General features: G+C 37.9%; 1 protein-coding gene across 3 annotated transcripts in view; it reads right to left on the minus strand.

Moving 5' to 3' along the window:
- BBS9 (Bardet-Biedl syndrome 9) overlaps positions 1-19952 on the minus strand; it is a 415930-nt gene extending 395978 nt beyond the window's left edge. For 2 of the 3 annotated variants that reach the window (XM_008686478.2, XM_008686476.2), the window contains exons 1-2: positions 19248-19952; positions 6290-6410 (exon numbers count right to left, since the gene is read on the minus strand). In XM_008686478.2, coding sequence (XP_008684700.1) covers positions 6290-6401 — 112 coding nt within the window. In that variant the 5' untranslated portion in view covers positions 6402-6410; positions 19248-19952. The remainder of the gene's footprint in view (positions 1-6289; positions 6411-19247) is intronic. The other variant, XM_008686479.2, reaches the window with a different exon arrangement.
- Between the last annotated feature and the right edge of the window lie 853 nt (positions 19953-20805).

Consider the following 20805-nt stretch of genomic DNA (forward strand, 5'->3'; position numbering starts at 1 on the left):
CACGCCTGGGTGGTGCAGTCAGTTGAATGTTCAACTCTTGGTTTCGGCTCATCTCAGAGTGACGGAATCGAGCTCCCAGTCGGGCTCCACGCTCAGTACAGAGTCTGCTTGAGACTCTCCATTTCCCTCTGCCCCTCCTCTCTGCACATGCGTGCTCTCTCTCAAATAAATAAATAAAATCTTTAAAAAATAAAAAGAAGGTAAGTACAGGGGTTGGGGGGGCCGGAGGGAGGAGAATGCCACGTGAAGACATTCAAGGAGAAGATGATCATGTGGCAATGGAGACAGTGATTAGAGTGATACATTCACAAGCCAAAGAATGCCTGGGACTACCAGAAGCTGGAAGAGGCACAGAGGAATCCTAGAGGCTTCAGGGGCAGGATGGTCCTGCCAACACCTTGATTTTGGATTTCTAGCCTCTAAAAACTGTCAGAGAATAAATTTCTGTTGCTTTAAGCCACTCAGTTTGTGGTACTTTGTATGGCAGCCCTAGGAAACTAATACTTTAGGTGTCAGTTTTGAAATTGCTGTATTAGTATAGAATATTAACTTTTTTCCATCTACTTTAAAGTAGGAGTTCTACATACTTATTTACTGAGAGCTTATTGCGTGCCAAGCAATGGTCTATGTAACTTTTATGCATTAACCCATTAAATCCTCATAATAACCATATGAGAGAGGTACTATCCTGGGAATTTCAATCCTGAATAGAGACACCAGGAATCTGGGGCTAGATGATCTGACAGCAGCCCCCAGGAGTTCTATACAGTCTCTAGAGCCATGCTGTTCCCATCCCCCACTAAAGTTTGGCCAATTCAACTCTTCCTGCATTTGGGAGATCTATGTCACTCTTACTCCAATCCCTCTTTTATTTATATTTATCATAGTTGTTTCCTATACCTTGTGACAAAAAAAATTTTTCAGAAAGAAATTGGCAGCAGAGAATAAACTGCAGGTACCAATTCCTGCAGGAACACTTGGAAATTGGTTCTTGAGGTGAGTTGGGACACAAAGCAGTAAGACTCCAGGCAGGGTTAAATAACATTGTACACAATGACAGAATGGTCAATCATGTTAACACCTCCAGGCATCTGGGACGCTGTGCCCATTGCAGGTGACACTCTGGTGGACTGGATAGCTGCTGCCCTAGACCAACTGAACAGGAAGGAGGAACGTCAAACCATACGTAAGATGGCTTTTCTAAGAGCACTGGACAATTTAAAATAAGAGAATGATAAGTTTAAACCTCAAAATTCCCATTTAAGGGAAAAGAAGAAAACTCAGCGTCCTTGGGACTCTGCAGAAAGAATGTCTTTCTTCTTATATCGGTGAGGCTTAACCAATAAAAATCTAATTCAGGGACTGATTCTGTAGGTTTTAAATTACAGTAACAAATGAGTGCACAGTCTCTCCAGGTTTCTTGCATAAAAGTAAAGACATTCATCACAAAGAATGGGATTACAATGTTACGTAATGAGGTTACTGGCAAAGTCTAGAAGGTTCGGATATACCTAAATCTCCAAACTTTTCTAAAACACTCCCCACTGAGCTTCCAATGTATGCCGCCATGCTCTAATCCCTATTTCACTCACTAAATAACCAAGATTCAACTTCAACACAGCCCTTTCTTCAGAGATAAGAGGAAGCCAGGATGGCAAAGTCCACATGGTGACAACTTAACCCCTAGAATCAAAATGTGTATGTACGAGTATTAAAATAGCAGGACTTTTATAGTAACCCGATCTCAGGTAGCAGTCTAATTCTCACAGATTTTAAGCTATGATTAATGAGAGTCCCAGGAATGAAATGAAAAGGCAACTCATTAAGACCCTGTTTTTCCTGGTGGTTCATTTTTTTGTTGTTGTTGTTAGAGTAGTATTCAATTGTAAGAAGGTCCTATAATGTGTTTATCAAACTCAAGCCTTTTTTGAAATCTATAACCAAAAATATTCCCGGTTTCTGAAAAAGAAGACTAACTCAAGCCATCATATATACAGTCATGGCATTTCACCCATTTCCACACTGAAGTCAATTTACAGACTCAGAGTCCCTTGAATAAAAACAATATAGTATATAGATGTTCCTGTAATACCACACATGCCTAATACAAATTTTCCTCAGATACTTCCCTACAGGACATTTATCTAGGTGCACTGAGGAAAGGGAAATACCCAAACTTTGTGAGAATACTGAATATTGGCTCTGAGTTACTACTAATTCTGGAAGCCTAATAATATACTATTGTTGCTAATTATGGAGACTCAGTAATAAATGAATTTTTTAACTTAGTTCACCCAGTGGGAGAGCAAAGCCAGCCTATGATTTCTCACCCAGTTTCTGAGAGTTTAAAGGAAATGTATTTTCACAGAAAACAGAACATCCTTTTGGTTCCCTAACATGTACATAAAGGATAGTAAATGGGGAGGCCTATATGGAAGCCAATGAACTCTATCTCCCCATCAAGGAGAAAATCAAAATCAATACCACGGGTAGGGGTGCCTGGGTGGTCAGCTGGTTAAGCGTCCAACTCTTGGTTTCAGCTCAGGTCTTGATTTCTGGGTCGTGAGTTCAAGCCTTGTGTTGGGGTCCATGCTGGGCATGGAGCCTACTTAAATACATACATACATACATACATACATACATACATACAGAAACAGTTTGCTTTCACTGAACAGGAATAGGCATATATCTTTCAATGTACTGCCACAATCCAATCTACAGGAACCAGGACTACCTCATCATCATCTCATAAGAGCCAAATGAGGCTGAAAGAAATATGAGTGAAACCCAGGGATCTCCAAGGACTCTCTCCCATACTGTCTGGATCAGTAATAAATGAAACTAGTACAGTCTTCTTTAGGCAAGCATTAACATTCTAGATCCCTCAGGAATACAGGCCCAGACCAATTCTCTGGTCCCTCCATCTTACTCAAGACCAAGAGGTAGTCAAAGTGGAAAAAAAAAAAAAAAAAAAAAGGCAGCATAGTTACACAGCCCAGTAACCAGATACAAAACAGAAGGTATCCCCCACAATATGACTTCTTTAAGTTACCATATAATTTTTTCTACTCCTCCATCTTAATTTTAAAATTTTTCCTTCTCTTCCTCAACTATTATATATAAGTTTGGACACAGATTGTACATACTGTTTAGTCTAGAAGCAGCAGAATATTGGAACATGATCTTGACTAAATGACAAGGGAAAGGGCTATCACCCAAAGATCCTGGACTTGCAGAGCCAGGGCTCCCTGAAAGTGCCTCTGAAGCAGTAGGTGCGCACGGTTCGTTCCCACTGCAGGTTGGTAAGAACACGTGCTTGTGCACTTGCACAAGGGACAGTGCCCCATGTGAGGCATAAATGCTGCAAAGCTAAAATATCAACATAGTAGCTATTTTTCAGTCACCTTTATGTGTTTTCCACTTAGGATTCTTATAGTAAACTCTCCTCCAGGCCACAGGCTGGCATGGAATCTAAACTGGACCACTCAGGCTCTCCCGCTCACCCCCCTTCTTACTATCTCTCCCATGTATCTGAATCTTGAATTGAGAAGAACAGGAAAGTAAGTGCCACTTTAAATGCATGGTGTCTAATTTCAACTGGGATCTCAAGATTAGCAAGGAATCCGTCCATGTATCAGGTTGGCTTTACCTAAAACAATTTCAAGATGCCTAGTACCATCTTTCCACTCCCTGATCACTCCAAAGGAAGTAGGGGTCATTATTTTCTCAACTTCCCAAACTGACCTGCAAATTTCTCTTCATCTGTATCCATTCGTATGCTCTTGCCTTCGGTCACAGTGAAAAAAAAGTTCTTCTATCTGCACACCTGATCCCATCTCTGTCTTCTCTGGATCCCTGCTCTATTTTTTTTTAAGATTTAATTTTTAAATAATTTCTACACCAAACATGGGGCTCCAACCTACAATGCTGGGATCAACAGTCACATGCTACAACAACCAGTCAGACGCCCCAACCCTCCTTTCATATATCCTCTATGCTATACACTGAATTTTTCCCACTTCTGTTTATCCTACATTGCCCCCAGTCATCATCCTCCCCTCTTCCCTTTGCAGGGAGTTTCTTTAAAGGGCCATAAACACTCAGTCTTCCCCACCTCCCACTCCTTCATTCACTGCAAATCTAGATTTTGTTACCATTGTGCCCACTCATCCACTCTCATGGAGAACACTAATGAACCACTTGTTGCTAAATGGAATGGAAACTTCAGTCTTCATGTCACTAAACCTTGCCTCCCAGGTACCACCCCAACTAGTTCTCCTGTCTCTTTGCATGCCCTTCTCAGAATCTATCACTGACGACCCTTCCCAAACCTCCCCCCCTTATTAATGCTTGTATTCTTCAGGTTATGGTCCTAAGATTCTTTCCATCTTATTCCACCTTCTTTCCCTGCACATTTTCACACATTCTCAGGGCTTCAAATACAACCAGTATGCAGCTCACTTCAAAATCACTACCACTGGGGCACCTGGGCGGGTCAGTGGTTAAGCATCTGACACTTGATTTTGACTCAGGTCAAGACCTCAGGGTCATGAGATAGAGCCCTGCATCGGGTTGTGTTAGGCATGAAGCCTGCTTAAGATTCTTTCTCTCCCTCTCCCCCCTTCCCCCACTCCCCATTCCATGTGCACTCTCTCTCTAAAAAAAATATTTTTAATAAAAAATTTTAAAAATTGCTATCTCTATTCTGCCTGCTAGACATTCCTATCTCAAACAGAGCACGTCCCAAACTGCTCCCATTTACCTTCCATTCTATAAGAGCAATGAGAATTATTCTTAAACTGTAATGTGTCACCATTCAACTTTGAAGCTTGTCAAAAATGCAGACACCTAAGCCCACCCTTCCAATCCACCTACCTCCGGGAAATATGACCTTACAGGAGCTAATATCTGAGGTAGGAAATCTTCATACAAAACAATCACCAGAATACTGGTGGTCCAAGCTTCAAGAAATGATAGACGATTTTTTTTCTATATGGGACACACACATGAAATGATTTTTGCATAGTATCTTTGGGAAAATAGAGGAAGCTTCTCACAGCTGGCCACAAATTGGGAGGAAGCAAACTGGTAACTGGTAACCCAGCGCTGGCATACCAGTGAAGAGCTCTAACAGAAGTGATGAGTGAACAGTAAGCTATTCAGACAATCAATCAGGATAGTTTCCAACCAAGCTGACCTTTAGATAGCTTGGAAATAAATGAGTTTGAAATTGTTCTCTTTGGCATATATTTTTGTAGCCTGAGTATTCTGTATTGCCAAATAATAAGGGAATCATAAGTTTTAACAAACAGGCAGGAGACAAGGTTGATAATCTTTGAGGAATCTCTCAGGACACCCTGAGTAGAAGAACCTTCCCATCTCCTATCAGTGGAAGGGCAGGGCCCAGATTTTCCTTAGAAAAAATTTAGATGCTCAGTACAGCTTAGTACCTCCCATTCTTCGTTGCCAATATAATTTTCTCCTTTCACCTTACCCCCAAGATTCTACTGTTTTTGTTACATGCAAGAGAAATAAAATAAAGCAAAGGTAAGGAGACAATATTTGTACATACTGAATGAAAGAATGATTATAAGTTTCCTTTTTAAGAGGCCAAAGACTATCCGGATTACAAAAAAGAAAAGAAAAAGCTCATGATTATAAATCACTAAAACCAAATACAAGTTTCAAATAGCAATGATACAGAATTACAATGTTTTAGAGACCACTTCAAAAAATATGAAGATGCAAAGAGAAGCAAATAATATAAAAATAAGACAGAATGCTGTTTCCAGTATCATAATATGAAAATGAAAGTAGTAATTTAATAATTGTTTTCTACCAACAAATAGAGCTAGAATCATTTTTTCTATTCTGGTATGAATGACTTTCAGATTCAAAATTTTTTAAAAATAAAAATTTCCTTGAAAATAATTTCTAAAACAAAACCTCAAAATTAAAAATATTTTAGTAGCTCTACCTAATTTTAGAAAAAAAATGAAAACAAATTTTGCAACAAATGAAAACAAATTAAATGTTGCCTTGTAATATTTTCCCAGTTCCAAATCATATGACAGAATCAATACAAACGAGAAAAACACAAAGAGCAAAACAGAAGTAAGAACTATACTTATGATCCTGCTACCTAAATATTATGAGGAAAAGCACCTTCAAAATTAGGGCATAATTATGACATTCACTTAAGTTCTATAAGTATACTTTGAAAAATGAGGTCATTTTATTTTATGTCTGTAAAGCTTTGCTCCAAGATGCATGGTCATAAGTTGCTTACCTTGTCCATTTCCAGTATTGTCAACATCAGCCAAACACAAACAGCCTTGATCAAATTCTTCTTTTTCTCCCAGAACAGTAGACCACCAGTCACGGGCTTTAAATAAAGACATTTTCGTTCACTATAAAAAGAAAGCATTTATTTATAGTAAAAATCTACTTCACACCATGAATTATGAATTAATTATCTCTTAAAGCATAGCAAATTAAACTTGGACAATGTTAAGAAAAACATTTCTGAATTTAACTTTAATTTTTTATATTTTGCAGAAATATGTGAAACCACAAATCCAAACAGCTAGAAAAACAATCAGATATTTTGCAAGGCCACTGGAGAGTCAGTTTGAAAAATTTTATACATAAATGTTGGGCCAATTCTCTCTTCTGGAACATTTGGTAGAGAATGACACAAAGTACCAAAAAAAATATTCTTTGGAAGATCAAGATTCAAATTCTAACAGCACTAATTAGTACATAATTCCTTAGCAAAATACCTAATTTTCCTTCATTTTAGTCACTGGAAAGACCGTAGCATCTCTTGTCACAATGAATTGCTGAGAAGAGCAAATGAGATCAAATGACTAACACTGGAACTGGTACATTACAGGTACTCAAAAAGCATTCACACACTTTCCCCATTCTAATTGTAGAAAGGCAAAATAAAAGAGGGAAATCACACCAAAAAAGAACCAGGAAAACTGAGTGTAGATGCATTAAACCACTATATCACTAAACAGGCAACCCATAAAATCCCCCTCTGCTTTGATTCCTCATCTAGAATGAGGATCTACCAGCCACATCTACCATCGAGTTACTGATATGGTAAATGTGAAAGCCCATTGGACCTCTTGAATTACAACACAAACATCACACACCCTGGAATTCTATGAAAGTTCATTTATCCAACATAAATGAGCCTTTCCTTCATGCTACACTTATTTAAAGAATTGTTAGGAAATGCAGTCAATTTTCCTTATTCAAAGACATTCCATTCTGTAAGGTTGCAACAAACACTGACTTAGCAAATACTGAACTACTGCTCCCAGGGAAAATAGAAAGGCTCCTCTGGGCCTCTAGTCACAAGATTTTCATGAACCAATCAATACATAACTTTGTTTTTTGTGCGTCTCTGTTTAAAGATACTTTATTTAATATACTGTTGATTCATGAACATTCAACTCAACAGTCAATAACATGATAACTCATACTTGAAAGAAGCTTTTCTGATACATATATTTTCTCTATGAGGTAAGGTACACAACAACCTTCTCACACTTAGGAACATTAGACAGCCCTTCACCATTACATTTGGGGATCTTTTTAAGCAAAAAAAATTTTTAAAAAACAAATAAATAAACCCAAACCACAGAGATGTGGAAAACATGGCACTAAGTAGACCATGAAAAGGATACCTGTATACAGTATAAGAGCTGAAACGAGGAGGCAGTTACTGTGATTGATAACTGCTGGGAATATGTGTGTCAAGTGACTCAAATTTTTTGCCACTCTGTGCATGACTATGAATGACCCAAAAGCTCCATGAGTATTGATTTTGGTATTATAAATAAATTTTAGCAAATAGGTAAACTCACAAATAGGGAATCTGCAAATAATGAGGATCAACTATACATTTAAAAAAATGTAAATCAATCTGCTTCTTAAAGTAGGCCTTCCATATAGGCTAATCACAGAAGCAAGACCACTTGCTTTCATTTAGTTGGCCAAGAAATTAGCTAAGAATCATGTGGTGGTGAAAAGTGCAGACTGTGGAGGAGGTCAGTGTGAATTTGAATCCATGTTCCATACAAACCATGAAATCAGTGGAGGGTTAATAAAAGTCAGCTTCTTCATCAATAAAATAAAAAATGACGTTGTGAGGAATAAATAAGAATGCAGGAGAGGCAACATAAGGAATGGAAGAAAATATCTGCAAATTACATATCTAATAAAGGGTTAATATACAGAATACATAAAGAACTCATATATGTCAACAAAAAAAAGTTTTAATGGGTAAAGGACTTGAACAGACATTTCACCAAAGAAGATATACAAATGTCCAAAAAGCATGTGAAACAATGTTCAACCTCACTAAATATTAGGAAAATGCAAATCACAAGTATAACGAAATACCACCTCACACCCAGTAGGACAGCTACTACAAAAAAACAAAAAACAAATAAAAAAACCCAGAAAATAACAAGTGTTGGCAAGGATGTGATGTAATTGGAACCCTTGTGCACCGTTGGTGAAAATCTAAAAGAGTGCAACCACTATGGAAACTGTACATGGTTCCTCAAAAAATTAAAAATATAAATAACCGGGCTCCTGGGTGGCTCAGTCAGTTAAGCATTCAACCGTTGATTTCAGCTCAGATCATGACCTCAGGGATGTGAGATCAAGCCCCATGTTGAGCTCCATGCTGGGCATGAAGCCTGCTTAAGATTCTCTCTCTTTCTCCCTTCTGCCTCTCTCCCCCATTCTCTCCCCCTCTAAAAACATAAAATAAAATAAAAAATAAAAACAAATAAATAAATAAAAATATAAAAATGTAAATTACCATATGACCCACCCATTCCACTTCTGGGTATATAGTCAAGGGAAATGAAAACAAGAATTCAAAGAGATATTTATACTCCCATGTTCATAGCAGCATTATTCACAATATCTAAAACGTAGAGGCAACCCAAGTGTCCATCAATGAATGACTGGATAAATAAAATGTGGTATATACATACAATGGAATATTATCAGTCTTAAAAAGGAAGGAAACTCTGACACATGCAACAACATGGATGAACCTTGAGAACATTATGTTAAATGAAATAAACCAGTCACAAAGACAAATACGCCATGATTTCACTTACATGAGTTATCTAGAGTAGCCAAATTCATAGAGAGTAGAATGGTGGTTGCCAGGTTTGGGGTAAGGAAGAAGTGGGGAGCTTTTGTTTAATGGGTACAGAGATTCGTTTTGTAAGGTGAAGAGTTCTGGAGACTGGTTGCACAAAAATGTGAATGTACCTAACACTACTGAACTGTACACTTAAAAATGGTTAAGATGGTAATTTTATGCTACGTATATTTTATCACAATTCAAAGTCAAAAATCAAAACTTTTAGTTTGAAAAAAAAGGAACATGGTATTATTAGCACAATACTTGCCACATTTAAGCACTCAATAAATGTTAGCCATTGCTATGGTTTTTACCCTTTTTATGATTTTTTTTTTAACCTACATTGAAGAAAAGAAACAAATATCCTTCAAAATGTGAATAAGCAAACTATGGTAAATCCTTACCATAGAATAAAACTCAGGAATTTTTTTAATGAAATAAAAACAACATGGATGGATCTCAAGGGCATTATGCTGAGTGAAAAAAAAAAAAAAGCCCAACCCCAAAAGATCACATATTAAATAATTCCATTTCTATAACATTTTCAAAATGAAAAAATTAAACTGATGGGAAACAGATCAGTGATTACCAGGGTTAAGGCGGGGGGTGACTTTAATGGGCTAGTCAAAGGGAATTTCTTTGGGATGATGGAAAAGTTCTGTACTCTGAGTTTGGTGGTGGTTTCATGGGATAAATTTTAATTTCTTCAAGCTATATTCCAAGAAGAAAAATGTATGTAATGTAAAACCTAGTGAAATCTACATAAGATTTTTTTTAAATAAGATTTATAGTTTAGTTATAGTATTACACTAACATCAATTTAGTAGTTTAGTAATTGTTCTGCTACCACTGGGAAATCATTACTCTTACAATTTCTATGTGAGTATAATATTTCAGATGACAAGTTTAAAGAAACAAACAAGAGGAAAAAAAGAAAAAAAGAAAACTCCATCCAAGGCCTCTCTTTCCACTAAAAAAGAAATCAGTCAGATAAAGTCAAAGTGTTGATGGAAGTGAAGGGAAAAAAACATAGCAGGTAAATAAGCTTATAATGAGTTTTAACATATGTGGGAGAGTTTCGGAAAAACATCTGCATCACTTGTTATTCCTAACGGCATTATATAACCATACAGATTGCCAGATGACTAAACTTCAAACCTGGCAGCAAGTATACAAAAAAATGTAATAAACACTTTATTACACTTTTATTAGATTTTTTTTTATTTGAGAGGGAAGTAACAGTACTTAATAAGTGCTATATATTCTCATTATATACTCCAGATATATATGGAAAGTTGTTATACACCATACTATTAGACTACCAGTATAAAGATATATCATTCTCTTGCAGCCCACAGCAGAATATTACCCAAATTCAATACCACCCAAAGACTCACTTGGAAAACTCACAGCACTCATCATACAGTTATCATCATGGCTATGATTTATTACAGTGAAAGAATAAAAAGTATAATCAAAAAAGGGAAAAGGTGCATGGGGGTGGGGGGTGGAGTTCTGGAGGAAATCAGACATAAGCTTCCCACGTAGGAAAAACTGGGCTCTGGGGTCAGAGGCCAGGGAAAAGAAAAGAAAAGAAAACCGAATAGGGGCATCCAATGGTACCAAAGGAAAACCAGGAGTGTGCCATCTGGAAGGAAATGGATAAAAAAGTGTATCTAGAAAAAGAGAGTGGCCAGCTCTATGAAATGCTGCTGATATGTCATAAAGAATGAAAGCTTGGGGTCAAAACTCCATTTGGAGACATACACAAAAACAGAAATCAAAAGACTAACCAAAAAGTATGAGATCCTTTGAACACATTCTGCATCAGCCAGTTTAAAAGGAGTCTCAAGGAGAGAAAATAGGAAGAAAAGATCTATTCGACATCCAAAGGGGTATCTTTCACCTCATTTAGGCAGAAGAGAAAACCTCATGGGACCTGCCTAGAGAACATATTAAACACCCAAGTAAGGTCACAGAGAAGAGTTTTTTCCATCAGTGCTATTAAAGAATATACAAAAAAATCAAAGTGAGTATAAACACACACGGCTGCATCAGGTGAAAATAGCTATTATGTGAAAATGGCCTCAAAAATCTATGTTAATGAGCAAATTTTTTTAGCTTGCTAAAACAAAAATGAAAAAACCCCTCCAGTATGAAAAACTAACTCTCCAACATTGTCTGTAAATGTAAATGTCATCAAGCACTAATTTTTCAAGGACTTCAATCATAAAATTTAAGATCTATTCCTACTGACAAAATAACATAGGCAATATTTAGTTCCTTCCTGTTTTTCCTGCTCTATCAGTTTCTCCTCAGTCACCCCCCACTTCATTAGCTGCTGAAAGCCCTCCATTCCTACCCAAAGTGTAGTCCATGGACCAGCATCAGCATCACCCAAGAGCTTATGATGCAAAACCTCAGCCCACCTCAAACAATATGCCCAGGTGATTCACATGCACCTTAATGTATAAAAAGCACCAGCTGAACAGATACCTGATAGCCAAAGTAGATGTTTCCTTATAGCATGGCTCTACTTTCCCACTTCCTTTTCCCTGGGATCTGTGCCACCAGTTACCTTTCCAAGAACTGAAAAAGAGACTTTAACATTAACGGCTGGAAGGTACCTAATAATCAGTTATAATCTCTCATTCTGTAAGAGAGGCCCAAAGAAGTTAGTTATATGATTCTCCTGAGTCACACAGTTAATGGCAGAAACCTGCTTCTGCGTACCCTCTCCCTGGTCTCTAGCTTCTTATCTTGTTAGACTGCCACTGCCTGCAATTTAATATCAAAAAAAAATGAAAAAGCATGAGTCAGTAGAGTGGGGAATCTACTTCTCCCTCTTCCTCTGCCCCTCCCCCTACTCATGCTCTCTGTCTTTCTCTCAAATTAATAAAATATTTTTTAAAAATTTCTCTATCCATACAGCAGGTGTGTTCCTAATAAGCTTGTATATAATAACTTTTCAACTTACTCTTAAACAGTCTTACAAACACTAGAGTACTTTGATATCTAATGGAACTCCAACCAAATCTTTTGATAACATAAGTACGTCTCCCATAACCATTATACTATACAATTTAAAATTTAAAATTTCAGAGGATTTCACTTTCAGAATGACATGTGAGAAGCTCCATGGACCCACTCCCCAGCAAAACTGGTGAAAATTATTTTTTAAAACAACCATTTAAAGTTTCCAGAAATTGTCCTAGGAGTATACAGAAAATAAAGAAACATAAAAGATCTACTAAAACTCAGTAAGAAAATTAAGAGTCTGTAGTATTTTAAAAACCAATACTCACTCCTCTCCTCACTCCTAGCTCAAAACAAGATAGAACCTCCACTCCAGACTGATACAGCCAAGAACAGAGGCACCCTCTCCCCACAGCTCCCAGTCACAGAATGATCTTCCCTGGAGGAGCAGGACATCACCATTATTCATCTTGATTCCAGCTATCTGTTGCTGACTAAAGATGAAAAAGAAAATCTATATCAGAAAACTACCCACAAAAAAAAAGACCAGGCTCAGATGGTGAATTCTACCAAACACAAAAAAATTAATACCAAATCTTCACAAATATAAAAGAGGAGGGAATACTTCCCAACTCATTCTATAAGGCTAGTGTTACATTGATAACAAAACTAAACAAACACAAGAGAACTACAAACCAGTATTTCTAATAAATATGGATGCAAACTCCTCAGCAAAACACTAGCAAAATAAATCAAGCAAGTATATAAAAAGAACTAGACACCATGACCAAGTGGGATTTAACTCCAGGAATGCAAGGTTAGTTTAACACCCAAAAATAAGTTAAAATACTACACCATATCAATAAAACAAAAATGAAAAACCACCTTATCACAACTCAGGAAAAGCATCTGACAAAATAAAATTAACACTCTTCTATTATAAAAACACTTAAAACACTAGGAATAAAAGGGAACTTTCTCAAACTGATAAAGGACATCTATGCAAAACCCATGGCTTATATCATACCTAATGATAAATGAGACTAGATGCTCTTTCCTTAAGATCAGACACAAGTGTAGGATGTCCATATTCACCACTTTTATTCGACATTGTACTGGAAGTTTTAGGTTAGGCAAGTAGGTAAGAAAATGAATTAAATGGCTTCCAGACTGGAAAGGAAGAAGTATAACTATCTTTTTTTTTTTAAGATTTTATTTATTTATTTATTTAATTATTTGAGAGAGAGAGAGAGCTCGCACAAGTTGGGGAGAGAGGTACAGAGAGAGGAAGAAGCAGACTCCCCCTGAGCAGGGAGCCCAACGCGGGGCTCGATCTCAGGACCCTGAGATCATGACCTGAGCCGAAGGCAGCTGCTTAATCAACTGAGCTACCCAGGCGCCCCAAAGTATAACTACCTTTACTCACAGATGACACGATCTGGTGTATAAAAAATCCTAAGAAATTCAGTGAAAAACTATTAGTGCTAATAAACAATGAAGTAAGGTTGAAGGATACAAAAGTATTAATATACAAAAACCAATTGCATTTCTATGCATTTGCAATGAACAGTCCAAGAAATGAAACTTAAAAAACAGCCGCATTTACAATAGCATCCAAAAGAATAAAATACCTAGGAATAAATTTAACAAAGGAAGTGTAAAGCATATACTCTGAAAACTATAAAACTATAGAACTATAAAACTATAAAACACAGCCAAAAGAAAGATCTAAATAAACAGGAAAACATCCTATGTCCATGAAGCCATAACATTAAGATGCAATACTTCCCAAATTGATCTACAGATTCAGTGCAATCCTTATCAGATTCCCATATGGCTTCTTCGTACAAATTGAAAGCTTATTCTGAAATTCATATAGAATTGCCAGCAAAACCGGGGCACCTGAGTGGCTCAGTTGGTTAAGCATCCGACTCTTGATTTCAGCTCAGGTCATGATCTCAAGGTCATGACCTGCATCAGTGCTCTGTGCTCAGCCAGGAGTCTGCTAGAGATTCTGTCCCCCTCTCCTTCTACCCCTCCCCCAGCATGTGCACATGCACACGCACTCTCTCTCTCTCTCAAATAATTAAATAAATCTTTAAAAAAAAAAATTGCCAGCAACTCAGAATAGCCAAAATAATCTTAAAAAAGAAGAACAAAGTTGGAGGATTTTCCCATTTTAAAACCTAACTACAAAACAATAGTATTCAGTACAGTATGGTACTGGCATAAGGATAGACATACAGATAAATGGAAAAGAATGGAGAATAAATTTATACACCTATGGTAAACTGACTTTCAACAAAGGTGCTAAGACCATTCAATGAGAAATTGCAACAAATGGTTCTAGGACACATGACAGCCACATGAGATAGACAGCCACATGAGAAAGAATGAAGTTGGACCCTTACCTCAAAACTTATTAAAAAAAAAAAAAAAAAACTGGGGCGCCTGGGTGGCACAGTGGTTAAGCGTCTGCCTTCAGCTCAGGGCGTGATCCCGGCGTTGTGGGATCAAGCCCCACATCAGGCTCTTCCGCTATGAGCCTGCTTCTTCCTCTCCCACTCCCCCTGCTTGTGTTCCCTCTCTCGCTGGCTGTCTCTATCTCTGTCTAATAAATAAATAAAATCTTTAAAAAAAAAAAAACTAACTCAAAATGGATCAAAGACCTTTATGTATGCTAATGCATAGCTAAAATTATAAAACTCTTAGAAATCTTAGAATAAAACTTAAAAGTAAATCTTCATGATATTAGATTGTGATAGATTCTTAAATTTGACACCAAAAGCATAAGTAACAAAAGAAAAAATAAAGGGACTTCACCAAAATTTAAAACTTTTGCTTCAAAGAACACTAAGAAAGTGAAAAAGATAACCCACAGAATGGGAGAAAATATTGCAAGTCATATCTCTGATAAAAGACACATATCTGGGGGTGCCTGGGTGGCTCAGTTGGTTGAGCGTCTGCCTTCGGCTCAGGTCATGATCTCAGGGTTCTGGGATCAAGCCACCCGTCAGGCTCCCTGCTCAGTCGAAGCCTGCTTCTCCCCTACCCTCTGCCTCTCCCCCAGCTTGTGCTCTCTCTCTCAAATAAATAAAACCTTTAAAAAAAACAAAAGACACATAACTGTAACATACAAAGAACTCTTATGACTCAATAATACACAGAAACCCAATTTAAAAATGGGCAAAGGATCTCAATATATATTTCTCCAAGTCAGATATAAAAATGGCTGATAAACACAAGAAAAGATGTTCAGCATCATTAGCCAACAGGGAAATGCAAATCAAAACTACAATGAGATACCACTTGATACCCACTATGATGGCTAGACTCAAAAAGTCAGACAGAAACAAGTATGGGTAAAGATGTGGAAAAATCAACACACTCATACACTGCTGGTGGGAATGTAAAATGGCACAATCACTTTGGAAAGTGATCTGGCAATTCCTCAAACAATTAAACATAGAGTAATCATATGATCCAGCAATTTCAGTCCAAGGTTGCAAGAGAAATGAAAACATATGTCCACATAAAAACTTATACATGAACATTTATAGTAGCATTATTCATAATAGTCAAAAGGTAGAAATGATCCAAATGTCTATCAACTGATGGATATAAATATAATGTTGACATATTCATAAAATGGAATATCATTAAGCAGTAAAAAAAAGAAGTACTGATATATGCTACAACTTGGATGAACCTTGAAAACATTCTAAGAGAAAGAAGCCAGTCACTAAAGACAACATATTTTATGATTCCACTTATATAAAACATATAGAATACATCTCAAACTAAATATTGCATGTTAATACTACTTCAACTAAAAATAAATAAGCAAACAAATAAATAAACAAATAAAATGTACAGAATAGGCAAATCCATGTAGACAGAAAGTAAATTAGTGGCTGCTTCAGTCCAGTGGGAAGGAAAGGACAGGAGAGTTACAGATAAGGAGTAGGAGTGCAAGGTATCTTTTTGAGGTGACAAAAATATTCTAAAATTGACTGCAGTGCAAGTAATGGCTGCACATATCTGTGAATATACAAAAATAACATTCAACTATACAAATTATATAGGAGAAACAAGGGGCATTTTTCAGCTGTGAAACCTGGATTTTCTGTTACAAAAACAAAAACAATACTGAATAACAAATACTGAATAACAAAAAATTAAATATGAATAAATTGATTTTTTATTTGGTTTAGTTAACTGCCTTGAATAAAAATAAGAAACAAGGATTTGCATTTTAACCCCTATTCATTCAATGTTGACTTCCAGATCCTCAGTGATTTTCTGTTTTTAAGTAAATGAAAAACAAAAACCAAAAATCAGGTTTTCGATGGCTAGCATCTCCCTTCACTAGAAAGGAAAATAATAGCTAACAGTTACTAATCATTTACTAATCCCAGGCAGTGTTCTAAGTGCTGTGCAAGTACTCTATTTTAATCTTCTAAACAGAACTACAAAGTAAAAGGTAAGTACTATTAGTCAGGTATCTCTGAATACAGAGAGGTTAAGAAACCTGGCCAAGTGGTCACAACTAGTAAGTAGAAGTAGCATCCCAAAGCAGGCTGTCTACTCCAGAGCCCTAAAAAGTGCAGCCACCCCACAAAGACTAAAAAGATATACTCTGTTGATATTAATTGTAATCACTGCAAGTTCAAACTGCAAGAAAGTATTTCATACACCTAAATAATTTTTTTTGAAGATTTTGTTCATTTATTTGAGAGAGAGATTGAACAGGAGAGGTGGGAACAGAGGGAGACTCAGACTGTCTGCTGAGCAGGGAGCCCCACATATGGCTGGATCCCAGGACCCTGGGATCATGACCTTAGCTGAAGGCAGATGCTTAACCAACTGAGCCACCCAGGTGCCCCACCTAATTAAATTTTTAAAGGATGACTAGAAAACAATAATTCAAAAGTTTTAAAACATCCATACCTACAACCACAAAAGAGTGATTTCTTATGCCTCGTTAGAATAAATAGAAGATACTCTCTTGATCCCCAAAACTCCAGAAATACTCTTCCACAGTTGACATTTTCTTGTTTTTAATACGTACTTACATACATTATCTTCCACATCAAAATTTACTGAGATTTAGTTTTCATTTAAGATATGGATGTTTTAACACCCCATGGGCCTAGTCCTACAATATGGAAGGATGACTAGAAGAATTGCTTCAACAAAGATAACCCCAAGATTCCTGTGGAAAGAAAATGTGGGGGCGCCTATGTTGCTCAGTCGGTTAAGCATCCAATCTTAACTTGGTCTTAGGTCATGACCTCAGGGTTGTGAGATTGAGCCCCGAGTCTGGTTCCACACTGGGTGAGAAACTGCTTAAAATTCTCTCTCTCTCTCTGTCTCTCTCTCCACCCCCCTCTGTCCCTTCCCTTCTCTCTCCCTCTCTAAAAAAAAAAAAAAAAAAAAGAGAGAGAGAGAGAATATGTGGATTAGAAGGCAGATCCTGGAATTAGGAGGCTAAACTGCTGACACTGTTGTTCATATTTGCAGTTTTGTTTTCTCCAGGTCATGCCAGTGCTGACTCAAATTTTGGAAAGTAGGAATCAGGTCATGCAGGGCAAGTAAAATGACAAGTATATGTAGAATTAGAAGAATAATGCTTTTCAAGACAATATTTAAGGAATCACTATTGAAATTTTCAATAAAAGACACAGAAGACAAAAGAGCACAGGAAAGGGGGTTAAACAGACCTGGGTTCCCTTTTCCATTCCACACCTCAGCAGTGTGACTTTAAGCAAGTCCCTCACCTTCTAATCTCCTAATTGTTCTGGGGGGTGGGAAGATAAAATGGCCTAACACATTTAACTGCTTAACCATAGGATGTACTCAATAAGTGTCCAATAAATGTCAGTAGTAACCTAGTAGTAGTAACAGAAGTGGTGGTGGTGGAATGTATGAGCAATGCCAGTCTGAACCTCTGGACTGAATATTTAAATGGGACATTTAAAAAAATGACAGTAATCTTTCACTGAAATGTTAATCGACAGGGATGTTTTATAATAACATCATGTGTTTCAATAATTTTTGAGAAATATTTGAAAGTCTTTATTCTGAGAAATAAGACTTGCTACATACATCAAAAGGTGTAAAACATTAACAACTACTGTATACTATTGATACTGGATTTTTTTCCCCTTCAGTAAATGTCTCCATCAAGAACCTGTACCATAAATATAAGTGTGTGGTTGTAATTTAAGAGCAATTACACACAATTACACAAAATTAAAAATTCCTTAAACTCAAATAACTTATAAATTATTTCCAATTTTTTATTTCTAATTCTTCTAATTAAAAAATTATTGCAGAATTAAAATTATTTTAATTCTTCTCAATAAGGATTTAGTCTATTCACACAAAAAAACTCAGCAATTATTCTCTTTACATATTTCTAACAAGTTAGAAAATCAATGCTGCTCTAAATGCTGGCTAACTTTAGTTAACACCCATAGTTTTCCCCCTACCATCTTCAAGTTGTGTATGTGTGTGATACCGTTTCATGTTGAAAGTAAAAGTGAGGTGGCAAAAAAAAAAAAGAAGAAAAAAAAAAAACTACTATGAATTTCTCCAGGAAATTGAAGTCAACTGTAGGACTTAATTAGGGAAAGGAGATGCTGATAAAAATCAGCACAATTCATCTAAACTGCTGTGGTCTGCAATACAGAGAGGGAAGGAGAAGCAATAATCCTATTGCAAGAATTAGAGGGTATTAGTGCACGCATCCTACCGCAGTCATAGGCTGAGAATTGCTTTGACCACTTGCTCACAAGACCTGTTGAAGTGTCATGGGAGGAGGATGCTTGTGCATCACGTGACATTCCTGAACGTAATCTTTAAAAATTCTTATCACCCTTTCTTAAAAATGTTCATAAGATTTCAAACACTTTGTGCACCTAGTTGCGTTTTGTTTTATTTTTAATGCAAACATCCTTCCCAAGAAACCTATCATCCGATATCCCCCAAAACCGTTCCATGGCATCAGAGGATCAATCTTGCCCACAAAACAAACCACAGAAGGGGCATTCACGCTCCCAATGTTTAATTCCAGACATACTCTTACCTTATGCCGAATCAGGTGGGTCCCTGCTCCACCTTTCCTCCAACTCTCCGCAGATTTCCCTTTAAGAACGCCTGCCGGGGTCCCCGCGCTGCAACGACGAGAGCAAGAAAGTGCCTCACCAGGGAGCACCACCAGCTCCACAGAGTTGGAGTGAGACCCACAAGGAGTAAACCTGCATCCCTTCTGTGTCAACCCCGGAGACGCGCAGGGAAAACGGCATCAATCCCTCGGGAGAGACCAGGCAGGTCAGAACAACGGCAAGCCCTGCTTCTCACAAAGAGGAGGAAATGGTGAGGGAGGCAGTCAGTGGGATGTAGCAGATAAAGGACAGCAACGGCGGAAGGGACAACTCCCCACTCCCGCCTAACTCCAAGCCATCTTCGCCCTGTTGTCATAGCACTTTACAACGAACACCGCCGCGCAAGTCAGATGGCTGAGTTCCGATGCCTTCTGGGGGCTGTAGTCCAGAGTGGCTGAGGAGGGTGGAAGGCGGAAGACTTTTTCTGCTTGGGTCTGGTTGGGATCAGATTTCTAAAGGAGGGAGCTGGAGTGAACCACTCCCTAGTCCTCATTAGCACAGATATAATTAATACCATTCCCTTTCCGGTCTTTGACGGTTCCTCTGATGTAGACACGGAGAAACACCAGCCTCCCGCCTCCGCTGTGGACGCAGGCCACGCCCCTCCCACGCCTTCCCGCCCTGCGTGTCAGCGCGTAGGGCGGGGCTTCCCGCGGGGGCGGGGCTCGTGCAGGAGGGGCGGAGCGTCCGGGCTTCTCCGCGGGCTCGCGCTTCCCAGTGTCTGGGAGCGGTTACTTTTCCCGCCCCGAGGCGCAACAGGCCCAGTATATGAACCAGGCGGTGGTGGCCAGGGTGGCCGCAGTAGTGAGCACCAGTGTGTGAGCCCGGGTGGCCGGGGTGGTGCTGGCCCAGTACACATTCACCTTGAAGAGGAAGACGGGGCGGAAGACCAACATCGTGGAGGCGGTGGAGCATTTAAACAATTTCCAGGTGCTTATTTTTTCCTAGGAGAAATAGTGCTGGCATGAGGTTTTTTATACATGGCTCCTGATCACACGTCCAGCGCTCTTTAGCATATGCCATAGAGTGGATTACCTGTTATATAGGTATGTAAATGTTCAGCTTTACAATTGAACATAATAATAATGCCAGTTTTTTAAACTTTTTTCATCTTTGCTTTCAAAGGCAAAGCGTTGCCCCTAGAATAAAAGGTTTTTAATAAAATACTGTATGAAAATAATTACGTGAAAATTACCTTGAGGGTGCCTGTATGGCTCAGTTGGTTAAGCAGCTGCCTCTTGATCTCAGCTCAGGTCTTGATCTCAGTTCAAGTCCTATGTTGGCCTCTGCGCTGGGCATGGAACCTACTTTAAAAAAAAAAAAAAAAAGAAAAAAATTATCTTGAATTACTCATTTATATTTCAACCCACAGGATATGTAACTGCTTAATTTTAAAAAAATACATATTTCCTGTGACAGGAGAATTTTCTGAAAGCTTGATATCCAAATTCAACCTATTTCAGTGACAGCATGGGACAG

The sequence above is a fragment of the Ursus maritimus genome, unplaced genomic scaffold (genome assembly GCF_017311325.1).
Source record: "Ursus maritimus isolate PB19 unplaced genomic scaffold, ASM1731132v1 scaffold_3, whole genome shotgun sequence".
In the NCBI taxonomy this organism is placed as follows: domain Eukaryota; kingdom Metazoa; phylum Chordata; class Mammalia; order Carnivora; family Ursidae; genus Ursus; species Ursus maritimus.